The sequence below is a fragment of the Corythoichthys intestinalis genome, chromosome 11, assembly GCF_030265065.1.
Source record: "Corythoichthys intestinalis isolate RoL2023-P3 chromosome 11, ASM3026506v1, whole genome shotgun sequence".
NCBI classification, from domain to species: domain Eukaryota; kingdom Metazoa; phylum Chordata; class Actinopteri; order Syngnathiformes; family Syngnathidae; genus Corythoichthys; species Corythoichthys intestinalis.
This window is the reverse complement of record NC_080405.1, coordinates 30,909,286-30,930,691: the sequence shown is the minus strand read 5'-3', so window position 1 is coordinate 30,930,691 and position 21,406 is coordinate 30,909,286. Positions and strand designations below refer to the sequence as shown.

Below are 21,406 nucleotides of genomic sequence, written 5' to 3'. Positions count from 1 at the left end.
CGAAAGAGCGATCCTGAATGGTTACCTTTGGTGGAAATATCACTGACATCGTTGTTGCTGCTATGCTAGCTGTGGGTAGTCTTCTGTTGCCTACGTCACACTTCCGGGTTTGCGAAGGGACCATTAACGGAGTGCAAAAAAACTAAAAAAAAACGCAAATTATCCTTACAATTACGTGTTGATAATGTCATGGTTGTTTTGACGAACTCGTCCAAAGTTTATATTCATAAAATTACACCAAAATCCGGAAAGGTCTTCAGTTGCCCTTTAGCCCTTTATTGCCAAATGTATCACATTTGATACACCTAAAATTTCATGATTTTCAGACTAATTTAGAATTTTGACATTTCTTTTTGGGAAAAAAAAAAATGATGGATGCAAGTCAACACATGCATATGCAGGTTCCATAAGAAAAAAACATTTAGCATGGGTTATATGTAGATATTAGAGCGCTTATTACACATATTCATTTTGACTTTTCTTTTCACAAATTTGAAAAAAAGGTTTCATTAGGACCTTATTTTTCAAATTTTGGGATTCTCTGTTAATTGCTTCATGTTGCAGGTATTTAAGGGCTAAGCAACATTACTCCGTGTGACCCTCTACTTCCAATTTTCTAAAATGGCGACAATCAACAAAAAACAGTTGACTGTGATGGCCGACGCTTCAAGGATAGGTGGAAATTGGACTATTTCTTCACTAAAATACGCAACAACTATGTCTTGCCTCATTTGCGAAGAGACAGTCGCTGCTTATAAAGATTTCAATGTGAGGCGATATTACCAAACAAGACACGCTGACATGTACGACAAGATTACAGGGAAGATACGCAGCGAGAAATTGAAGCAACTTGAAGCTAGTTTAATTTCACAGCAGTAGTATTTCGCAAGAGCACGGGAGTCGAAAGAGAACGCCGCAAAAGCTAGTTGCGAGATTTTTGAAATTATTCATTTAAAAAATAATAAAGCAAATGTGACACACTGAATGGCTTGCTAAATTTTTCTTAAATATATTGTTCTACGTAAAAGACGTCAGTCAAAGTCGGCCCCCCACATTTTTACCACGCCAAATCTGGCCCCTTGCGCTTGATCTATCGCTTATATCGCTGTTTGAATCATTGTTTGAAGGGCTTTGTATGGCGGCCGTATGTATGGAGCGCTGCCATCGCTGTTCTCGGTGTGACGTATCACTTCCGGGTTCGTCCCCTTTCAGGCTCGAACTTCGGAAACGTGATTATTTTGTCAAATATACAACATATAAATTATTTTTTCATGCTTTATTTGTTGGACAATGTTTAATTACTTTAATTGTGACCCTATTTGGCATGTTATGAAATTACTTCACAGTTCTGCTTTCATCAAACAACATGGTATCGATAAAGATAGATTGGAATTAGTTTTGGAAGCTAAAAAATTACATTCGTGCAACAGTAGTCCTAAGATATATGTGTATGTATATATATTATATATATATATATATATATATATATATATATATATATATAATATATATATATATATCTGCTCAGAAACCTGATGAATATCTTCAATGTTCTTATGACTTGAATATTATGCCGTTTACGACCCAAACCAAAAATGATATCAAATGTTTGCATTTTATCCGGACAGTCCAGGTATTCGTCATTCGTAGCCAACACTGAGGTCAGTAGGTGAACGTTAGTACGTGTTATTCAACTTCATCATAGAATATAGAGAGACCTCAATGTTTGGTGCGGTCTAATTAAGACGTGTACTTGCCTTAATTTTGCCTTCACTTTCAATCTTCCTGCTGTAGACGCCTAGCAATTGCGGAAACTCCCTCTTCTTCCTCCTCCCCCCTCACCCGAGCAGGTTCAACTACACCTGAGACGCCAAATTGTAACTTGTCTTAATTTATTTTAAACCTCCACCGGCGGGGAGACAGAAATTGACGAAAAACTCACCCTGGCAACGTATAAAGTTTTATTTTGACGTCCTTTTCACCCCAGGTTGACAATACACGAAGTCGTCTTTGTTTTAGCCGCCAGAGGTTAGCCACTTCCGGGAAGAAGGGGAAAAAAAACTTCACAGGTAAGACGAGTTTCTTACTTTCTTTCCATTGTGACAAAGGTATAGTCGTGTATAACCTCTTTTATGCCATTTAAATTAGTATTAGGCCCTAATTAACGACGAGGCCGACGTTGTCTTGGAGACTGTGAGTTATTTATGAGCTGGGTGATAAACAAGCAGGGGTCACAAACGTCTTATTTTTAGGAACCTTTTACTGAACGACGTAGAAGTTCAGCCTGACGTTTTGGAACTCTTGTGTCCAGTTAGCACCAATTATGTTATCAGAGGAAAGTTTATGGTTTTATTACATTTTCCAAGTGTGAGTATCACAGTTGCCGTCATTTGACCAATGACAAAATAACAAGTGTAGCTAATGACTTTTCATGAAGAACCCCTCTTAAAACTGCTCCTTTTAAAAGGACAAGGTGTACAGATTTGAGTAATTCCAGAAGACATGGTTCACGTGTGTTTGATAATGCAAAACACAAATAAAGAGATGGAAGCGCCTGTGTCATCGTCAAATGTTAACGGTGGCCATGTTTATGGCATTAACTTTCCTTTTTTTATGTTTTTACTCCACTATTGTTACTGGTTCAAGTTCAGAATCAAGTGAACTCCAACTACACTTATTGAAGGGGGAAGTTCAGGATTTTTGACATCAGGTTTAATCTTCGAGTTAGCTAAGGTTTAATTAGTCGGTGGAGTTGATTTCAACAAATTCCGTGTAGTTTGTTAGTTATTTGTTAGTTTCAGGGCTCTGGAGTGGCTAAGTTAGCGCGAGTCAATTGGGCCATCTTAGCATGCCAATTAAAAACAACATATGCACACAATTAAATCATCGATGACCCATGCAATCAATAGTGTTGGCTATGTTTTCAGGATAGTTATTAAAACATATCATTGCATGTCAATAATTGCAGCGTGAAGAGTAACATTTGTAATCCAGAAGCTCTGCAGAGGAGCAGGGCAGAGTGATGTCACATTGTTTATTTTCACCTGCTGATTTTTTTTTTGTCTTAGCCAGCAGCAAGTAACCAGTTTGTATTGTTCTTCTTTTTTCATAGGGAATTTGTGGAAACTTTCCTTTGCCCATTTCTTCTAACTGCACATTTTGCTGGCCGTCTTTTAACTCTGTAGGCTCCAACCTCCGATCTGGAGAACTATCATTAGCGCCGCCACTATTTGATCGCTTACAAGAAAGAAGGTTTTCTGGAGGTCAAAATGTCTTTTGTTGGCCAAAATAAAAAACATGTCGCGATCTGCCGTCTTTGCTGTTTACATTCGCTTGGAACGCTTTGAGGTCGCAACTAGTACTCTCCGAGTTGGATAAGTCCGACTTCCCACCTTTCTCAAATGCAGCGTGAGCACGAGTGGCCAAAGCACTCCTCTCTATTGTGGTCGTATTATCCATCTTGAAAAAAAATATCCCTGCAGAAGGAAATGAATTACGGCAGTTTTTGTGTGACATTGTTTTGGTCGCATGGGTTTTGGAACAATCATCTGTGTTTTGAATTTATTTGACAATGTTGGATCTGTTTGTAGATCTGTATCATTTTTTTATTGGCATGCTAGGAAGGTGCCATTGACTCACGCTATTTTAACCACTCTGGAGCCCTGAAACTAACAAATAACTTGCACCGGAGCCCTGAAACTAACAAATAACTTGCAAACTGCATTGAATTTGTTGAAATCAACTCCAGCAACTAATTAAACCCCCGCTAACGCAAAGATTAAGCCTAAAATTCTGAACTACTGCTTTAAGGGATCTTTAGGGAATATATAATCTAGAAATCTATGATATATAAGTGTGTTAATTTTTTTTTTTTTAAATGACGTTAAGTTCTTGTAACATTAGTTACAACGCATCAGAGATATATTAGATACGTTTTGCAATTAAATCCAGTTAGTTGATGAATGCCTGTAACCTTGAAGATTAAGAACTTTTTTGAGTTTAAGATCGTTAGAATTCGATGGTGTCATGCTGTTGTCATTTTGATTGCTCTTTTTTTTTAGACACGAAACACAAGTGCACCTGCAGTGTTGTTTCCAGTTGATCAGGTATCATTGTTGAAACAAAAGTTTGTATGAATTGTAATTCTCAGTTTAGATAGAATTCAAGAAAAATCCATTTCTATTAATTAAACCTGACACATTAATATTATGTCACCCTCAATTGTTGATGGAGTTCTCCGTTTGATCAAGTTTCCTTTGTGTGTAATTTCCCAAACTTCGTCACATCGCCCATCTGACGGATGAATGAAATCATTCGTCTGGCTCGACATTGCCCAAGTTCTTCGAAGGTGTGGCGAGACTAACGTGACACACTCGTATATACAGTCATAGCAAGAGGTCATGCCCAGACTGGTAATCCCTCGTGAGACCTAAGGACACTGTCAGACCACCAACGTTTTCACCCTTTCACGCGTTGGAAAAAGATTATACTGTCACATGATTGCAAGGCATTTGATTTAGGTGAGGCACTTTGCACACTAAGGTAATCGACAACAGCTCAAGGCTAAAACAGTCATTGCTTAGTTTGCCTCCCTAAGTGAAACTACTTGTACATCTTGGTGTAGAAGATGAAAGATGATGGAACAAGCAGTTTTCGAAACAATTTTCAGATCTTAAAAATATTGCATCCTGTAAATTACCATTGATAGGTGGTATTACCATTAACTATGTTGTTTCTTTGCTCAACTATGTCTGGCATTTGTTCTTGAACTTCTTGACGCTTTTCTTGGAAGACTACTTGCTTATTGTTATGGAACATTTCCAATACATCATGAAAAGTAATACAAAATGCTCAATCAAGAATTTTTTTCAAATAATCAGATTTCCATGGTTACAAAAGAAACAATATTTATTCATTTTAAATCAACTTGGCCCAACATTTGCAATTTGAAGAAAATCTGCCATTCATGACTCTCCAACTGTATCTGATATGGTGCCACTAAGCCAATGGCGCAATTGTGCATAAACATAACACTATACTGATTGAATTCTGGTCAGATAGTATTAAATTTATAATATAGGACATTTCAAACAATGGATACAAGATAAACCTTGCTGGGATCTGCAGCAATACAACTGCAACTCTTGCGGGGGTAAAAAAGCATGTTGGACATTGAGTACGTCACATTATTTTCCTGTTTACACAACCTACACATGTCAGTGTTTCCCCTAGGATTTGAAGCTGTGGTGGTGGTGGGCCGCATTAGAGTCGGACAACCCCATCATGTGCCGCGACAAATTTTTCATATCATGACAAATAAGATTTTTTTCACAGCATTTATTTTTTTTCTAAGAACCTTAAACTTCGCAAAGTTTGCATCTTGCCCGCGAACATTTGATTTTACTGGACTAAAAAATAAATAAATAAATGAAAAGGGAAATCAGCAAAAAATGGTCAATTTTTAGTGAGGCGTGCTGCAAGATGGTCCCCGATTCTCAAGTCTGTCTTCACCTACACAGGAATAAGAAAAAAATTATATCTAGGAAATGAAGACATTCAAGCATCTCTAACTTACATTGTACAGTTGACTAAATGTCTTACTCTGTTCATTGCATACAAATCTCTCTCGCAGTTCACTGTTGAGATGGGCACTGTCAACGCAATGGCTGACAGTTGCCGTCAGCAGCACTCCCCATTCATCAGTCTGGGATGCCATTTTTGACATCATGACATCTGACCTGGTCCATATTCTGAAACACATTCAATGTTTTACCCATTTGGATTTAAATCAAATATGTCTAATTTACATTAGTCAATCCGACTTCAGTTCAAACTGAAGTCTTTGTTGGAGTTACTTTTCTGATTGGTAGTGCAAATTCATATACTGATTTGTTTCAGTGAGATGAAAAATACTTCTTTCAATGTAAATGCGCCATCTGTATTGTAATTTTTTGTATAAGGAATATGCCAGGTTATAAACAACAATAATAATAATGTCGATAGTTTATAGACAATTAACCTTTTTCAACACCAGAATTTAAGTTAAAATAATACAATGTATAATTTATGATTAATAAATATAATAGGTGCAGGATTCTTAACACTCACCTTGATTTGTGTGGTACAGCCATGACTTGAACTTTGCCATTTTTGTCCATGTTGGGTCCCAGCTAGATTCTCTGTTTGCTATTTTGCTTAGTTGAGAGTTCTCCTATGCTGAACTGTGCACTTTCCTGATCTATCTGCATCTCCAGCTGTGATTTTGCCTCATTTGAAAACTTTGTATTAACATTAAAATACACCGCTTGCCATAACCATTTGGTTATTTTTACTCCTCAGAACATGAGAGCTAATACCTTCGGAACCGGGGAGCGTGTGCCTCACGTTCTGAAATATTTAATTAGCTTCAGACGCTAATTCAATATGTAGAAACGTGATGGTCTAGATCACCGCAACAATAATGGTCATTTTGTTAGCAGACCCTCGTATTCAGGAACTTTTTTGTTTCCAAAATACTGTACTTCGAAATCCTCATCTGAAATTATAATGAGTGACAACAGCGCCGAGCAAATGCTATCCTAGGAGGCGACGATTCGGGTCAAAGACACGCCATAAAGAACTTACGTCAATGTCAATATTAAGGTCGTTTTTACAGTATAAGCCAGAGGTAAATTCATTAACTTCAAATGCCATTATGTGGATTTTTCTCCCCATTTCAATCTCCGTGCCGACGTACTCCAGGCGCAAACCTTCAGTAGGAGAACTGATGCGCTTTTCAAAATAAAGTGTGTAAAAGAACAATTTTGTATTTGTCGTGCTATTTCAGACGACTTATGACATAGTGCGTAAAAATGAGCTTCTTATATTCATTTAGACGTCATGTTGAATAATAGAAATTAATACTTAGAATGAATTTTACACACACAAAAAAAATCTCATCTGCGAGGTGTGGCGGCTTTTATTTTGGTGTGGCGCAGCACCACAATTATTAATATGTAGGGGAAAGTCTGCATGTGTAGAACTATGGTATTTGAATATGGTAAAGCTAATTGTAACCACATGAGACTTCTTTTTGTTTCCTCCAATTAATGTTTTACTAACATTTTTTGACAGAAAGAAAGAACAGACGTGGGGAATTCTTAAATACAATAATGTTTATGTGTTTTACGTGTGTGATAGGGGAAAACTACTGTATTATAAAAATGGTTTTGATCTTTCACTAACTGGCGGTTGCCAGCTATTGCAAGTCAGGTCTGAAAAGTGTCCTTACTGGTAAACAGTCGTTCTCTGTTCCTAATTTTCCACCGGTTGGCTGAGTTTGTGTGTTTGTCACAGGATCCGTGAACACTATCCATTACAAGAGCAGGTATCACTTGCACTGGGGTAGGGAAAGAAAAAAAAAGGACAAAGCCATAGCACATGGTAACAAATCTGACGTTTGTTGGCAGTCAGTCATTCAGGATGATTAACCTGAGAAAGTGCAACATCAGCAGACCTCCACCCAATACGCACACATTACTTATGGCTACAGACAAGAGGAACACTTTGCTTTCGGCCCAGCTCCACTCTGCCTAGTTACACCAAATCGCACTGCATTCCTTACGCCTGTGCAGCACACAAGTATTCAGGCGCGCACACACACACACATGCACGCCCAGACATTATCGTGACGGTGTGCAGGGGAGGCAGGGCTCTGGTTTCATTGAGGCTGGAGGCAGCTGCTAGGTTCCAGTCGTGTTTGCGCGCTTTCGCTCCTCGTCGCGCCACATCGGAGATACCATCTCTGGTGAGTACAATTCAAAGATAATAGCACTAAATGGGAAGGGGGGGGTTAATTAACCTTCAAGACTGTAGTCTAAGACAAACTGAAGGCAGTTGCTTATTTGAGCAAGTCTGAACAAATAACAAAGCCGTTCTCCAATGCAAGACATTTACAGCAACTTTATCTGTCCTTGTGGCCCTAATGAAGCGCTTGAGTATTTAAATGTGTCAATGTTATTCCATTTACATTCACCGGGTTCTCATTTTACGACAGTCCCGGCATACACAGTTTCAAGGTTACAAATGGTGGATAGTAGTAAAGTCCATTTTAGGGCATGGGGTTAAAACATGTACATGGTCACTTACTGTTAGTGATTTTTGTAATTTGTACAAATAATTACTGTAATTACGCTGCAATCAGCTAGCAACCTGTTAAGGTTTTACCCTGTCAAACTCACTGAATGTCAGTTCATGATAGGTTGCCGATGTTGGAACAGAACCCTGTTCTTACACCTAAAGGAAGTGAATGTATTCATTGCATTATTCGTCCAAGCTGCAGCCGCTTATGTTAGGATGACTCTCTGCTAGATGTCGAGAGTGTTCCTTTGGGACATTTTGGCTTGTCTAGACAAAACTTTTGAAGGTCTGAGGTCACTGGTGTTTGTCCTGAAAGATGGTCAGATTTGCAATTTTAATTCCAGTTCACCCACACTGAACTTGTTCATATCTGTTCCCACAAAGTATACACATATCAATTGGTGCGGTTATGTAGTTTCTCGCCACATACAGTTTGTGACACTACAAGTACAGTATGTGTTCTAGGAGGTTAACAGTTTGTACCAAGAATGCAGTCCTATTCAGCATTCTTCTTCTGAGAGAGCATTTAAGGAGATTAAATGGTGCACAGAGTGCTAGACCAGTGCTGATTGGGCCATTAGTGACAGGACCACCACTTCATTCAAATATCTTTTCTCTTTTGACTTCATTTTTTGTGCCTAATTTCCCAGTTTAGATCCTCCCGTTGAATATAGAGTGACTTTTTTTTCAGCTGAAATGAGAATTCCTTTTGTCCCTCAGGAAGCTCGCTGAGAGGAAGCAGCTGCAGTTGGCTGCCATGTTGCTATCGCACGGCTGATTTGTCATTTCCTGTGGCTGACGTGCGCGGGAGTAGCTCTTTAACTGCCTGATTACATCTCGCTATTATCCTCTCCGCAGAACATGAAAACGTGGAGGTGACGCGGTCGGACCGTTATTGCACACCGACCATCTGACGGGATTTGCCTTACACAAAGACACCTTTTGAGGGATTTAAGAGGGACAATGTCTACAATTGAAAGCAAAACTGCGAGTCTCTCCTGGACCAGGGTGTGCAAAGAGTGCGGGCAGCAACATGAGGGCCAGGAAAGCCACCTGTATGAGTACCTCGATGACGTGGACGACGAACTGGTGTGCCACATCTGTCTGCAGCCTCTCATCAGACCCATGGACACTCCCTGCGGACACACCTACTGCTTTGACTGTCTGGGCAGCTTCTTGAAGGATAAGGACTTCTGCCCCGTGGATCGCCAGAGGCTGCAGCTTCACCAATGTCGACCTTCCACCCTGTTGGTCCGGAACCTGCTGGACAAGCTGGCTGTGATGTGTCCTTACAATACAGAGTGCCAGCAACAGATGCAACGCTGTGAACTTCAGGCTCATCTGCACAATAGGTATTAATCCTCTGGTGCGTTTGAGAAGTCAGCAAAAGATTGGCAAAGAAATCGATTCACAAGCTAAATTTCCGGCTGCAGAACTGAGTCGCAACTCTTTCAATGCTCTACATTCAATATAAAACCACTGCGCAACGTATATTTTATAGCAAGTTAATTTTGGCGTTCTCAATCATATTTTCATGCCCTGAACTCTCTCTCAAATCCTTGGGACTGAATTCAATGTCGATCATTAAAACTGGAATGCGGTGTTTTCCAATGACAAACAGAACCCCGCTTGCGCTTCCATTACATTGATGCTCCTTTAGAGAGGGGAAAAAAGGCTTAGTAAAATAGCGGCTACCACTGAAAACATGTTAAAAGGTAATCAAGTCGTTAAATCAAAGAGGAAGCGGAGAACAAGCTTCTACATGTGAAAAAAATCAACTCCTTGCTTATGTCTAGGTGAGATTTGTCAGTGGAATATTAAGACAAAGGTTGCCACTCCCTAGTTTAGTATCAAGACTACCAACTGGTCTAATCTGTGATAGTTCTGAGCCCCACAGCTTCTCTTCATGTTGGTTGCCAGGCAACATGAGTGTTCTGACATAAGATCTCACAACAGATTTTGCTTCCGCTTGATCTCGGTTTAATGCTAAGATAACAGTGCTGTAGTTAAATGCTTAACTGGCACTTATGAGAGAGGTATTGATCTTCTCTACTGCCCGAAAGCTCATTTGTAATATATACATTATATAGCACAGCACTAGATAGACCTGCATTTATGCAAATACCCAAAACAGCTATGTCTTATGTAAGTGTCCTGTGTGTGTGCTTTATTTATTTATTTTTTAAAATCATTCTGCTCCACTTCATAGAATAATAGTTGTACAGTAAAATGTGACCTGCTTTAGCTCCTGTATAAGTGATTGTGTAACAGGACCATAAAAACACTGTCCCTTCCCTTTGGACAGGCAAAACCTGAGGTTAGAGTTCTAGGACAGCTGTAAATCAGTCGCCTCGTTATCCACGTGGTCAGCGAGGTGCTTATCATGTCCGAGGTCGGCCACGATGACGCAGCCTGTTGTGGTTGTTGGCAAACAACCCTGGGCTCAAAGTTCAGACATGAGGAACAAGAAGACTCCAGTGTTGAAATAATATTGCATAGCTTCATTGTGATATGGAATAAATGAACAAGCACCTCTCCAGCAAACAGCCTTGGCTGCTCTGCACTTAGATGACTGAAGCGTTTTATCTTTGTAATCTAATGTCCACCCCTCTCATTGGTTGTCATAAAACTATTAAGCTATTTACACATTTTCCCCTTTTTGCCTAGATGTCTCGTATTTAGGAGACTACGGGAAGAAAGTGAGAAGAGGAAGAAGCCCTCGTGGAACGAACTGAAGGGACGCAAAGGCGAAAGCGAGCTGTCTGCTGATGCTAAACACTCGGATACGCCGCCACGCTGTGCCACCAGAGACCTACCCGATCCTGGACTCATCAACCCTGCCTATGAAGAAAGCGAGGATGGTATGGGGTCATTAGTCATCATAACAATTATGTTACATAAGTCATTCTCTTGTGATTATTAGCTAATGTTTAGCCAAGATAAATTGATCTTGCGGGGCCGCCCATCCCTCGTCCCGTCTGCGGGGATTGATCATAGACGCAGAAGAATTGCTGATTGTTGAGTCCTAAGTCTGCAATGGGTGAATCATTAGCAGTGTGCTGCAGGAACATGCAACTGCTGTTGTTAACAGACACCCTTTGACTGGAAAATTAATACCAATTTCTTCCAAGCCTGTCTGAAACTGCATTTTACTGTTGTAACTAAAATACTAGGAGGCTGGTCTGGATGAAAATGTTTTGAGTGTCTGAGAATGACTGACTGGACGGACTTGTAACATCCTCTTAAGACGAGAACTTCAACTTTAATAATGTGATTTTAAGGAAAAATAGTGTGTTAAAAACACAACAAATTGAAATGACTGCAACCGTAACAACACAAAACTAGAGGCACACTCAGACAGAGCAGACAACCTCTGCCTGGGCACTTCCTTTAAATATATAAAAAGTTATCGCAGTATTTATTACTTGACCTCTGTGTCATTTGACCTCATGACTTAAAAATGTAATCACCTCTTCTGTTTTTTTTTTTATCACAAATATATCCTGTTAGATGACGATCTCTTTATTCGTTCTTGTTTTTTTTTAAAAATGATGATTTATTCATTCCTGAGTTATCTAAAATTCCTTTTCTGACCTCTGATGTTTACCTCACGAATTCCAAATTTTATGACCTCTTTCACTTCATGTTCGAATTTATCCAGCAAGTTTGATTAATAATCCCTTCATTCGTTCTTGTTATGGTGAAATTCCTTTCCTGATCTCTGACTTTTGACCTTTCAACCTCATTTCCCTAAAATGTAATCACCATTTCCTTTTAATATTAGGGGACACTGGGGCAATGTGAGACATTTTTTTTTTACATTTGCCCTCCTCAAAGCAAGCTTAAACAAATCAGTAAAGTTTACATATTTCCCTCTAAATTAGGATGTTTCCATCCATCCATCCATTATCTTCCGCTTGTTCCGGGGTCGGTTCGCGGGGGCAGCAGCTTTAACAGGGAAGCCCAGACTTCCCGCTCCCCAGCCACTTCAACCAGCTCCTCCGGTGGGATCCCAAGGCGTTCCCAGGCCAGCCGAGAGACATAGTCTCTCCAGCGTGTCCTGGGTCGTCCCCGGGGCCTCCCGCCGGTGGGACATGCCCGGAACACCTCTGGGGACAGGATGTTTCCTAGCAACGAAAATGATAAGAATGTATTCAAGATGAATATTGAAAATGAGTATTGAAAATATAGTTTTAAAAAAAAATGGCATTGTGTATTACCTGACCACATCTAAGGTGCAAACTGCGACAGACTAGAAAAATTAAAGGGGGAAAGTGAACCAATGAGGGGTAAACTGATTTAGTCTTTCCATCTTAATATAAAAAAATCCTGATGGCAAATGTTGCGAAAGTTAGAATCCTAACAGGTAGCTGAACAACGAGGCAATTCAGAATGAATGGGTTTGGTCGATTAAACACATTTTTTATACACCTGAATGCAACTCAAGATCTACAACACCATAATTGAATATATTACCATACATCACAACATAGTCAGACAAAATTACTCATGGCCAGGTCTGTGTTTTCTGGATCATTAAGATTAGGGCATCAATCTCTTCAAAGCTGCTTACTCAATTTTCTTTTAGGTTCCTTTCTTTTTTGGGTTGGTCTTTTCTTTGCAACTTTGCCTTTTCCCAACCAATTTCTGACTGGGGTCATATGGCACTTCTAGTCAGCTGACCAGGCTTTTCCAGGTGGACTACATGCAGTGGATGGATTAGTATCAGTCACTGAATTGTCTGAAGTGAGTAGTTCATCTGCTGGTGGATCATTTGCATAGTTGGGCCATCCAGATCTGCAGAGGCAGGCTGCAGCTCAGGGTTTGGCCTGTATGGCACCATGGATGGTGCAAAGGCTTTGTCAGAGAAAATTCAGTCGATCTAAATCCAGGTGTGATGTTGTGAAGTGTCACTGCTGACATGAAGGAGTGAAGTGCGACATCTCACTTTACCCGTCGTTATTTCCCTCACTTTAATCTTAAGGTAGCATCATCACAAGGTTTTATGTTGTGAGCTCATCCCCATGTATAGAATATTTTAGCTAAATCAGACAGCTGGTTAACTTAACAGAAGGAAAATTTAGTTTTACATGCAAAAAAAAATATTTTGTGGAAAAAAAAAACTTGAAAGATACATCTCCTGGATGCACTGGGACACATCATCAGTGATGTATCTAGGATTCATTGAGTGTTTCGGGTCTCGCAACATCAGACACCCTCGTCCTAGTGACCCAGCCGGGGTGGATCAAGTCCCGGCTTGTGTCCCAGTAGCAACCCACGGATCTGCCCTCTTCAACCACAACCACCTTGTGGCTTTCTCTGCAGCTTCACTTGCAGACTGAATGGCCCTTTTCTTGGCCACCCCTGTGATTCCCAGCCGGTCAAGGACTTTACAGAGGGAGCGTCCAGCGAAGCCTCGACAGCCGACTTCTATGGGCTCATAGAAAGTCCTCCAGCCCCTTCCCCTGCACTCCTCCACTAGTTCCTGATACTTGGCCCGTTTCCTCTCGTTGGCCTCCTCAATCCGCTCCTCCCAGGGCACGGTAAGTTCCAGCATGATCAGGTGTTTTGAAGCCTCTGAGAGGATGATCATGTCTGGCCGAAGCGATGTTGTTGCTATGTGCTGGGGGAACCTCAGCTGTTTTCCCAGGTCAACGTGGAGCTTCCAGTCAGGGGCTGTGTGGAGGAGTCCTGTTGTTATCTTTGGACGTGCACGGGGTCTCTCTCCAGCTTTGATGAAGGAGATGGCCTTCTTTGGAGCATGATGGTGTTTGCTAGAGCTGATGGCGGTGGCTATACTCTCGGCAACTGCTTTCAGTACCTGGTCGTGGCGCCAGCGGTAGCGACCATCAGCCAGGGACTTTGGGCAGCTGCTGAGGAGATGTTCCAGGGAGCCTCTTCCGGAGCAAAGGGAGCAGGAGGGTGTCTCGCTCTTCCCCCACACATGGAGGTTTGCTGGGCTGGGGAGGGAATCGTAGACTGCCGCTACGAGGAACCGGACACGTTGGAGGTCTGCCTGCATGATGTTCGACCAGGTGACTTTGCGCTGCAAAGTGCCCTCCCATCTTGTCCATGCTCCCTGTTGCCGGAGTCCCAATGCCCTGCCCACTCGCTCTTCCTCCAGGCCTGCACGGACCTCCTCCTGGAGTAGATGTTGTCTTTCCTTGCCCCGAGCCTGGCTGACCTGGGTCTTTGGGATGTAGCCCAATCCAGCTCTCCCTGTTGCCACAGTCCCAACCAGTGCCTTTTGCCTAAGGCGTGACTCAGCCACCTCCACTGCCTTTTCTGCCTTCCACTTCCTTCCTGTCCTCACTTCAATGCCGGCTGATGACACCTTGCCGTCCCTGGATTCTCTGTACTGTAGGGCTTCTCTTGTGCGTGCCACCTTGAATTCTTCAGTGAGCCCACTGAAGGGCAGCTGCAGGTTGTTGCTAGTCCCGTACAGGGCAGCGCTGTTGAGGCTGCGAGGAAGACCCAGCCATTTCCGCAGAAAGCTGCTGATCTTCCTTTCAAAGGATTCCACCGTCGTTACTGGGACTGCATAGACGAGGAGAGGCCACAGGATTCTGGGAAGGATGGAGTGCTGGTAGATCCAGGCTTTGAATCTGCCAGGGAGGCCAGACTTGTCCACCTTGCCGAGCCAACCACCAAGCTCTTCAGTAGACTTCCGGATAGCAGCAGAGTCCTTCAGGCTGGAGTCAAAGAGCTTTCCCAGGCTCTTGACTGGTTGCTCTGTGATCGATGGAATCACGGTTCCTGAGATTGAGAACCGGAATTTATCGACCACCTTCCCCCTTTTCAGAACCATGGACCTTGACTTTGCAGGTTTGAAGCTCATCCTGGCCCATCCGATGAGTCTCTCCAATCCCTGCAAGATCCACCTGCTACCTGGGACTGACGTTGTTGTAATGGTCAGATCGTCCATGTAGGCTCTTATGGGGGGCTGTCGAACACCTGATCTGGACAGAGGCCCTCTGCATTCCACTTCAGCAGCCTTTACCACCATATTCATCGCCAGTGCAAAAAGAACAACGGAGATGGTACATCCTGTTATTATTCCTTTCTCAAGGCGATGCCAGTCTGATGTTACTGACCCAGAAGTGACCCTGAGCCAGAAATTACCGTAATAATCCAGGATCAAGTCCTTGATCTTGCTGGGAACATGGTGGAGGTGCAGCGCAAGCTCAACTAGCTTGTTTACCACAGTATGAAGAGGAGCTCTTCTTCATGGACAAGTTGAATAGCGTACCGCACGCAACACGTCACTTTTGCTCATGAATATTCATGACGTTAGCAACTATTGCTAGGGGGGGTCAAGCTCATGTTGGTCCCTCATGCTAGATGCATGTAAAAAGTGTACGAACGAGGTGTTTACTGAACTCAGCCTACCAATTCTGTCCGAAAATGATGTCCCTGTGTGAAGATGTGGAAAAACATACAAATGTTCAGTTAAAGAGATGGCTCGAGTGTCAAGGGCTGAAAAAGACTGGAAAAAGAGCCAACCTGATCCAGAGGTAGCATTGTTATCGACAACTTTTTCTTGTGTGCATTGCCTTACGTCACGATGACATTCTTCTGTTTCAACAAGCTATCCTTTACCACCATATACCCTGTCTTTCTTATATATTATATCCTCTGTTTGACTTATGTCTCTGACTGTTCTTGGGGGTCATTTATATTGCTATTTTTGTGTAGCGATAGCAAATGCTAGTCAGTGACAGCCAATGAACACTTTTAATTTTTTCATCAATAATAAAATTCTATTAATTTATTTACACTTCCCCCTTACTAAGGTTGTTTCTTTTCAACAGAAAAGGTAAAGCTGTTAAATTTAGAGCCTACCTGTAGGCATGAACAGGCTTTCTATACTAAAAGACCAAGGCCAAACATGGCAAATTTATTTAAACATCCATATTTCAGAAAAATAAACCTACATGACTGTTGTGATATATAAATAAAATTTAATTTTTTTTCAGGTCATTCATTGTCAGACAGACGCTGCACGGCAAAACGCCACGCTAAAAAATTAGTAAAAATATCAAAATGGCTTACCTCTTCGGTGCAGTATTGTCGATCTGTACGACCATGGCCCCCAACAAAATGATACGCTATTGGTTAGGGATTGAAAGCGTGATAGTTGCATGATCACAAATGTGCACCCTCACTTAGATACAGGGGGTGTCTCACATTACCCTATGTGTCACATTACCCCAGTCTCCCCGGCTACAAACATCCTGCTGGTTTGATAATAATCCTGTTGTTCCTTCTTGAGTTATCTTGAACTCAAACATATACACGGAACTGAATACATAACGTCTTTCTAGGTTCTGTAGGACGTAAATATAGTATAGATTTTGGCAGTGGGCGCTCTTGTCTCTGTGTGAACCAGCAAAAGTCTTGGTCTTGTGTTGATCTCAGTGAGTTTTCGAGTCTTGATCCAGAGTTGTGGCGTTTTAAGCACAACCCTATTACATTAAGTCCATTAAATACAATTGTCCCCAGGTTATCGCGGGAGATATATTCCAGCTTCAAACTGTATTAGAAATCTTATGCTTCTTGACCTGTCAGAAAATGGAAGAGTATCATGTACACTCAGCTTCAACGATTAAGTGTCCACACTTCTCAAACACTTAATGATTGTAAAAAGAAAGGTGATGTAATAGTGTATTGTTCAACATCATTTGTGTGAAGACACGTGGATGTCCTCTGTGCAGTCTTGTTTGGTTTACCGATCTATAAACCGCAAAACTAAACATCACGTGACATTATCTATCTTGACTTGCTGCTATGTCACATATTTACAACTTCAGTGGACACAGGACTATTGTAGTTTTATCCTTCTTATCAATGATGTGTGGTATTTATACCATCAATTCTAAGAAATGCTGAACAGTACAGTTCACAATGTTGGGTTCAGTCTAACAGATTAGTTAGAATAACAAGTACCTTGAAATGAATCCAAACATTTCTTTTTCCGCCAACCCAGCCACAGGTGCAGTTTAATATTGACAAAGATACTCAAATTAAGTGAAACTCAAACAGATTTACCGCATGGACTGAAATATTTTATGATTTCATTTTAAAAGAATGATCTGAGTAGGTTACAGATAATGAAAACCCGTAATTTAAATGATTAAATCTTTGCCATATTGCAACATTTGCAAAGTCGATAATAGTTTTACAGGATTACAACCGCCTATCAATGGGATAATAGTGTGAGGCTGCTTTTCTACTTCAGGACCTGGAGGACTTGCTGTGATTGATGGAACAATGAACTCCCCTTTATCGTATAACTTGTATAATATAGAAATATGTTAATTACGATCTGAGGGAGCCAGGAAAGCTGATCCATATGTGTTTCCTGTCCCTCGTTGCCAGACAACACGCCATTGCGCTCCAGCCTGGTGGCAGAGTCTAACGTGGTGGAGCTTTTCAGAGAGGAAGCGGATGAAGAGCTGGGCCTGCGCATTGTGGGCGGCAAAGACACTCCGTTAGGCAATATCGTCATCCAGGAGATTCTACGTGATTCGCAAGTGGCTCGTGACGGCCGACTGGCACCGGGAGACCACATCTTAGAGGTGAGTACCAGTCTTCCAAAGGAGTAATAATAATTATGTCACATGAACTTTGGGTGACAGAAGTCTGCTTTCACAACAAACCCTAATGAAGGCTGTAATCACAACAGCTTGGTTAAAAATGGATGTGGTGGGAATTCAAAGATAGTTGACACAATCATTGAAAGAAAACCAGGACTTCTCTAAATGAGCCTGAACTTTTGAAAGCTAGTGTCTAGGTGGATATAACTTATTTGCAACCACTGGGCGTACGAAACTCGTACTCATATTCACCCAAGTTTTGTAAACACTCTTTACACGAGGGAATGTGAAGGCAGATATGCGAGATAAACCGGTTTGATCTCCATGACAACAAGGTGTGGCAACTAACTCGGGTTGACACTCTCCACCTCATGTAGCCGCTGTCACTGATTGACAAACCTAATTTTTCGTGTCTTTTCTTCAACATTGTGGTTAAAGTTAAATCTGACTGTGTAAATATATAGGCCAGAGGCAAGATGTGTAAACTGAAACATTTTCTGTAACGCCTCAGTTTGATGTTTTTCCGGATCAATCTGAGATTGTACAGTGCATGATGTGTTTGGAAATGTATTTGCAGGAAGCTAACAGAATGTTCTCGTTGGTGTTCCCACGTTTCCAGGTCAATGACATCAGCCTGGCGTCCATCCCTCACGCTCGGGCAGTGGCCGTGCTGCGCCAACCTTCCCTAGTCAGGCTCACTGTCATGCAGGAAAAGGGTTTCAAACCAAGGGAGGGGCGCTCCGATCAGGCCGGCGGCGCTCACGGCAATGTGGCCTCCACTCATAATCCTGGGACGGTACTGCAGGTGACGCTGACCAAGAGTCAGCGCTCAGAGCCACTAGGCATAAAACTCATACGCAAATCAGAGGAGAGTGGCGTCTTCATCCTGGACCTGCTGTCCGGAGGCCTAGCGGCCAAAGACGGTAAACTGAAGAACAGTGACAAAGTGTTGGCCATCAATGGACATGACCTGAGGCACGGTACGCCAGAGAGTGCTGCTCAAATCATACAGGTAATAGGTATCCCAGCTGTATTTTGGGTAATGTAGCACTTTTAAATCGACAAAGTATTTTGGTGGTTCTTTGTGCAGGCTAGCGAGGTGCGCGTCAACTTTGTAGTCCTGAGGTCAGAGACGCAGGACGAAAGCGGACCACAAGGCCGAGCGACCAGGAAGGCGCCGGAGCCACAGTACTTCAAGCGACGCTCCACCTTCATGAAGGTACAGCTGAACATGTCTTTGCATGTCTACTGAGCTGTCTCGAAATGTTAACCCCTCATTGCAGTTATACACATTCAGCATATGTAAGGCGAGACTGTCCCTTGAATGTATGTGTACATAGTGTAGTATACATACCAGGGTTTCGCCCAGAAAACTTGAAAAATTGGGTGGTAGAGAACCTCATCAGCCCACCCAACCACCCCCCTCCAAAAGAACCTATTTTTCAGCGTTTATGTCCAGCTTCCTGTGACACCAACTCTCAAACTCTGTGGTATCCTAAAACAGGACATTGTGAGTGTTTACACAGCGTAATTGTGACGTGGGCCGCCTTGTCAGTGCCACTCAGTCGTTGCATCCAGCGTGAGCAGGAAGAATAGCAGCCCCCCAGCTGGGGGTGCAAAGCTTTGAGAGCAGACACCTGCGTCGCAGCAGCGAGATGAAAGACGCCGTGGAGGGCCTCCTTCTGTCCTGATCAAAAGGCCTGGGGTGCTGCTCGGTCTGCCGCCGCGGGGCCGCTGACTTGTTGTTTTTTGGGCCCTTCTTTCTTTGGGTGGCAGAGGATCAAAGCGGGTAACAGTTAGCTTTCGCCTGCAGAGTGGAGCCTTTTCGTCTTGCCGGGGGGGGGGGGGGACCCCCGCTGGGCGGAGGAAGAGGCACGGCCACCCTCCCCCGAGCTTCCCTTTCCATGGTTTACAGTCCGTGGAGCGCAGTCAGAGGGCCGCCATGAGCTGACGCTTTCCACACATCTTCTCCGTTACGAGACGCCGGTGTGGGAGCTCACACGTGGCCTTCATCTCGCGTGGTCCACATTTGTTACTTACTGCCTGAGGCTTTTCAATTAAGGGCAATTGTTCAAGGTGATTGGCGGCACCACTCCATGAATGTTAGCTCAAATGACAGGATTGCTCTGCAGATCTTAATCATCCCACTCCTTCAAGTGGTGACTAATTTGAAAATGTAACAGTTTGCTTTATGCGAAGTCCACACAATCGTGAATTTGACCATCTGACTGGAAAATTGCTGAGGTAATGCAAATTGTTTTTTCTGACCAGCAACACACAGACTTCAATTGTGGCACTTGATTGTAAACAGTTGTTCCTAAAATTGCCATCGCACTTTTTCCCCACTCCCAATGTGGGACATTTTTGCAAATTTTCAAACATGTAAAAAAAAACATCTAATTTTCAGTTTAAAAAAATTTTTAAAAATCATGGGACTAGAGTGCAGGCCAGCGTTTACTCAGTCTTTTCTTCGCGACAAGAAGAAAAGCGTTAAACATCATAATGATCAATGTGGCAAACTGGAAAGATGGCGAAATTAAACTGCAACTGGACCTTCGAGCCGAGGATACCGCACCGATCAGTCTGAGTACGTCTGTTGCGGTTTTAGGCGTCCATCTTTGGAAGTGTGGTTTGTTTTACTGCTGACACCGCACAAAAATGACGTAATGTCCGGTTTTTAAAATCCCATCCCCTGCCCTCCCTTCTCAGAGAGCGATGCCAGAGTACATGTGTAAAAGCACCCTACCAGGGTAATTCTCGGTACATCGCCCCATGTCTGAAAGCTACAACATAGTTAAATCCTGCGTCACATTACACGGGAACTTAGCGGGATTTAAGTTTGAAAGGGGCTAAAGAATTGTATCATGGCACAGGACCCTCCTGGTGGCTTTTCCAGCCAGGAGAAGACTGTGAGCCTGAAGAAGGACCCTCGCCTTTCCCTGGGAATCACCATTGCCGGCGGGAGGGACTGTCGCAGCCGCCTGCCTGTCTACATCACGACCGTGCAGCCCGTTGGATGCCTGCATCGAGATGGCACTATCAAACGAGGTAAACACAGGAGTTTTGGGGCTTTACCAGCATCGTAGCAGATTCCGTTCTGAATGGTCAGTGTGTCCTCAGGTGATGTTCTACTGAGCATCAACGGGGTGGACCTGACCCAGTTGACGTACAGCGAGGCTGTTTCTGCGCTGAAGGCGCAAGCCGCTCAGCCACAGGTGGCGCTACGTGTCATCCAGACCATTTCGGAAGACACGCAGGAAGACGCAGAGGGTGGAGGGGACGACAGGACGGACAGTACAGAAGATACGCGTGAAGATGCTTTCAACTGGACGCCGTTGTGGACAAGGTGGCTGGGTTTACCGAGGTAATATTCTTCAGCCACTTAGAAATTAATGGCAAATACAATAACGATTTGCTCTTAGACCTTTATAGGGTACCCATTTAACTCATTGGTTGCCATTGAAGGTGCTAGACGTTCATTTGAAATGGGAAAGGCTGGTAGCTGAAAGATGAGCATTCACAGCTAGCGTCCCAGTTCAAATGAATTGGAACTCTGTAGTTGTCCATGGCAGGTAATGGGTTAAGCTGATTGTTGTTCTGATGATGTTTTTTTGCTCCCGATCCGATCCCGATCGTTTTAGTTTGAGTATCTGCCGATCCCGATATTTCCCGATCCGATTGCTTTTTTTTTG

At 42.7% G+C, this 21,406-nt stretch overlaps 1 protein-coding gene across 3 annotated transcripts in view; it reads left to right on the top strand.

The window, feature by feature from the left end:
• Positions 1-1,750: 1,750 nt before the first annotated feature.
• lnx2b (ligand of numb-protein X 2b) overlaps positions 1,751-21,406 on the top strand; it is a 28,053-nt gene continuing 8,397 nt past the window's right edge. The window contains exons 1-8 of one of the 3 annotated variants that reach the window (XM_057850088.1): positions 1,751-2,069; positions 8,977-9,470; positions 10,786-10,979; positions 17,497-17,696; positions 18,334-18,726; positions 18,805-18,933; positions 20,588-20,762; positions 20,835-21,078. In XM_057850088.1, the coding sequence (XP_057706071.1) occupies positions 9,082-9,470; positions 10,786-10,979; positions 17,497-17,696; positions 18,334-18,726; positions 18,805-18,933; positions 20,588-20,762; positions 20,835-21,078 (1,724 nt within the window). In that variant the 5' untranslated portion in view covers positions 1,751-2,069; positions 8,977-9,081. Of the gene's footprint in view, positions 2,070-4,087; positions 4,107-7,664; positions 7,787-8,976; positions 9,471-10,785; positions 10,980-17,496; positions 17,697-18,333; positions 18,727-18,804; positions 18,934-20,587; positions 20,763-20,834; positions 21,079-21,406 lie in introns of those variants that run through there. The other 2 variants (XM_057850091.1, XM_057850089.1) reach the window with 2 other exon arrangements.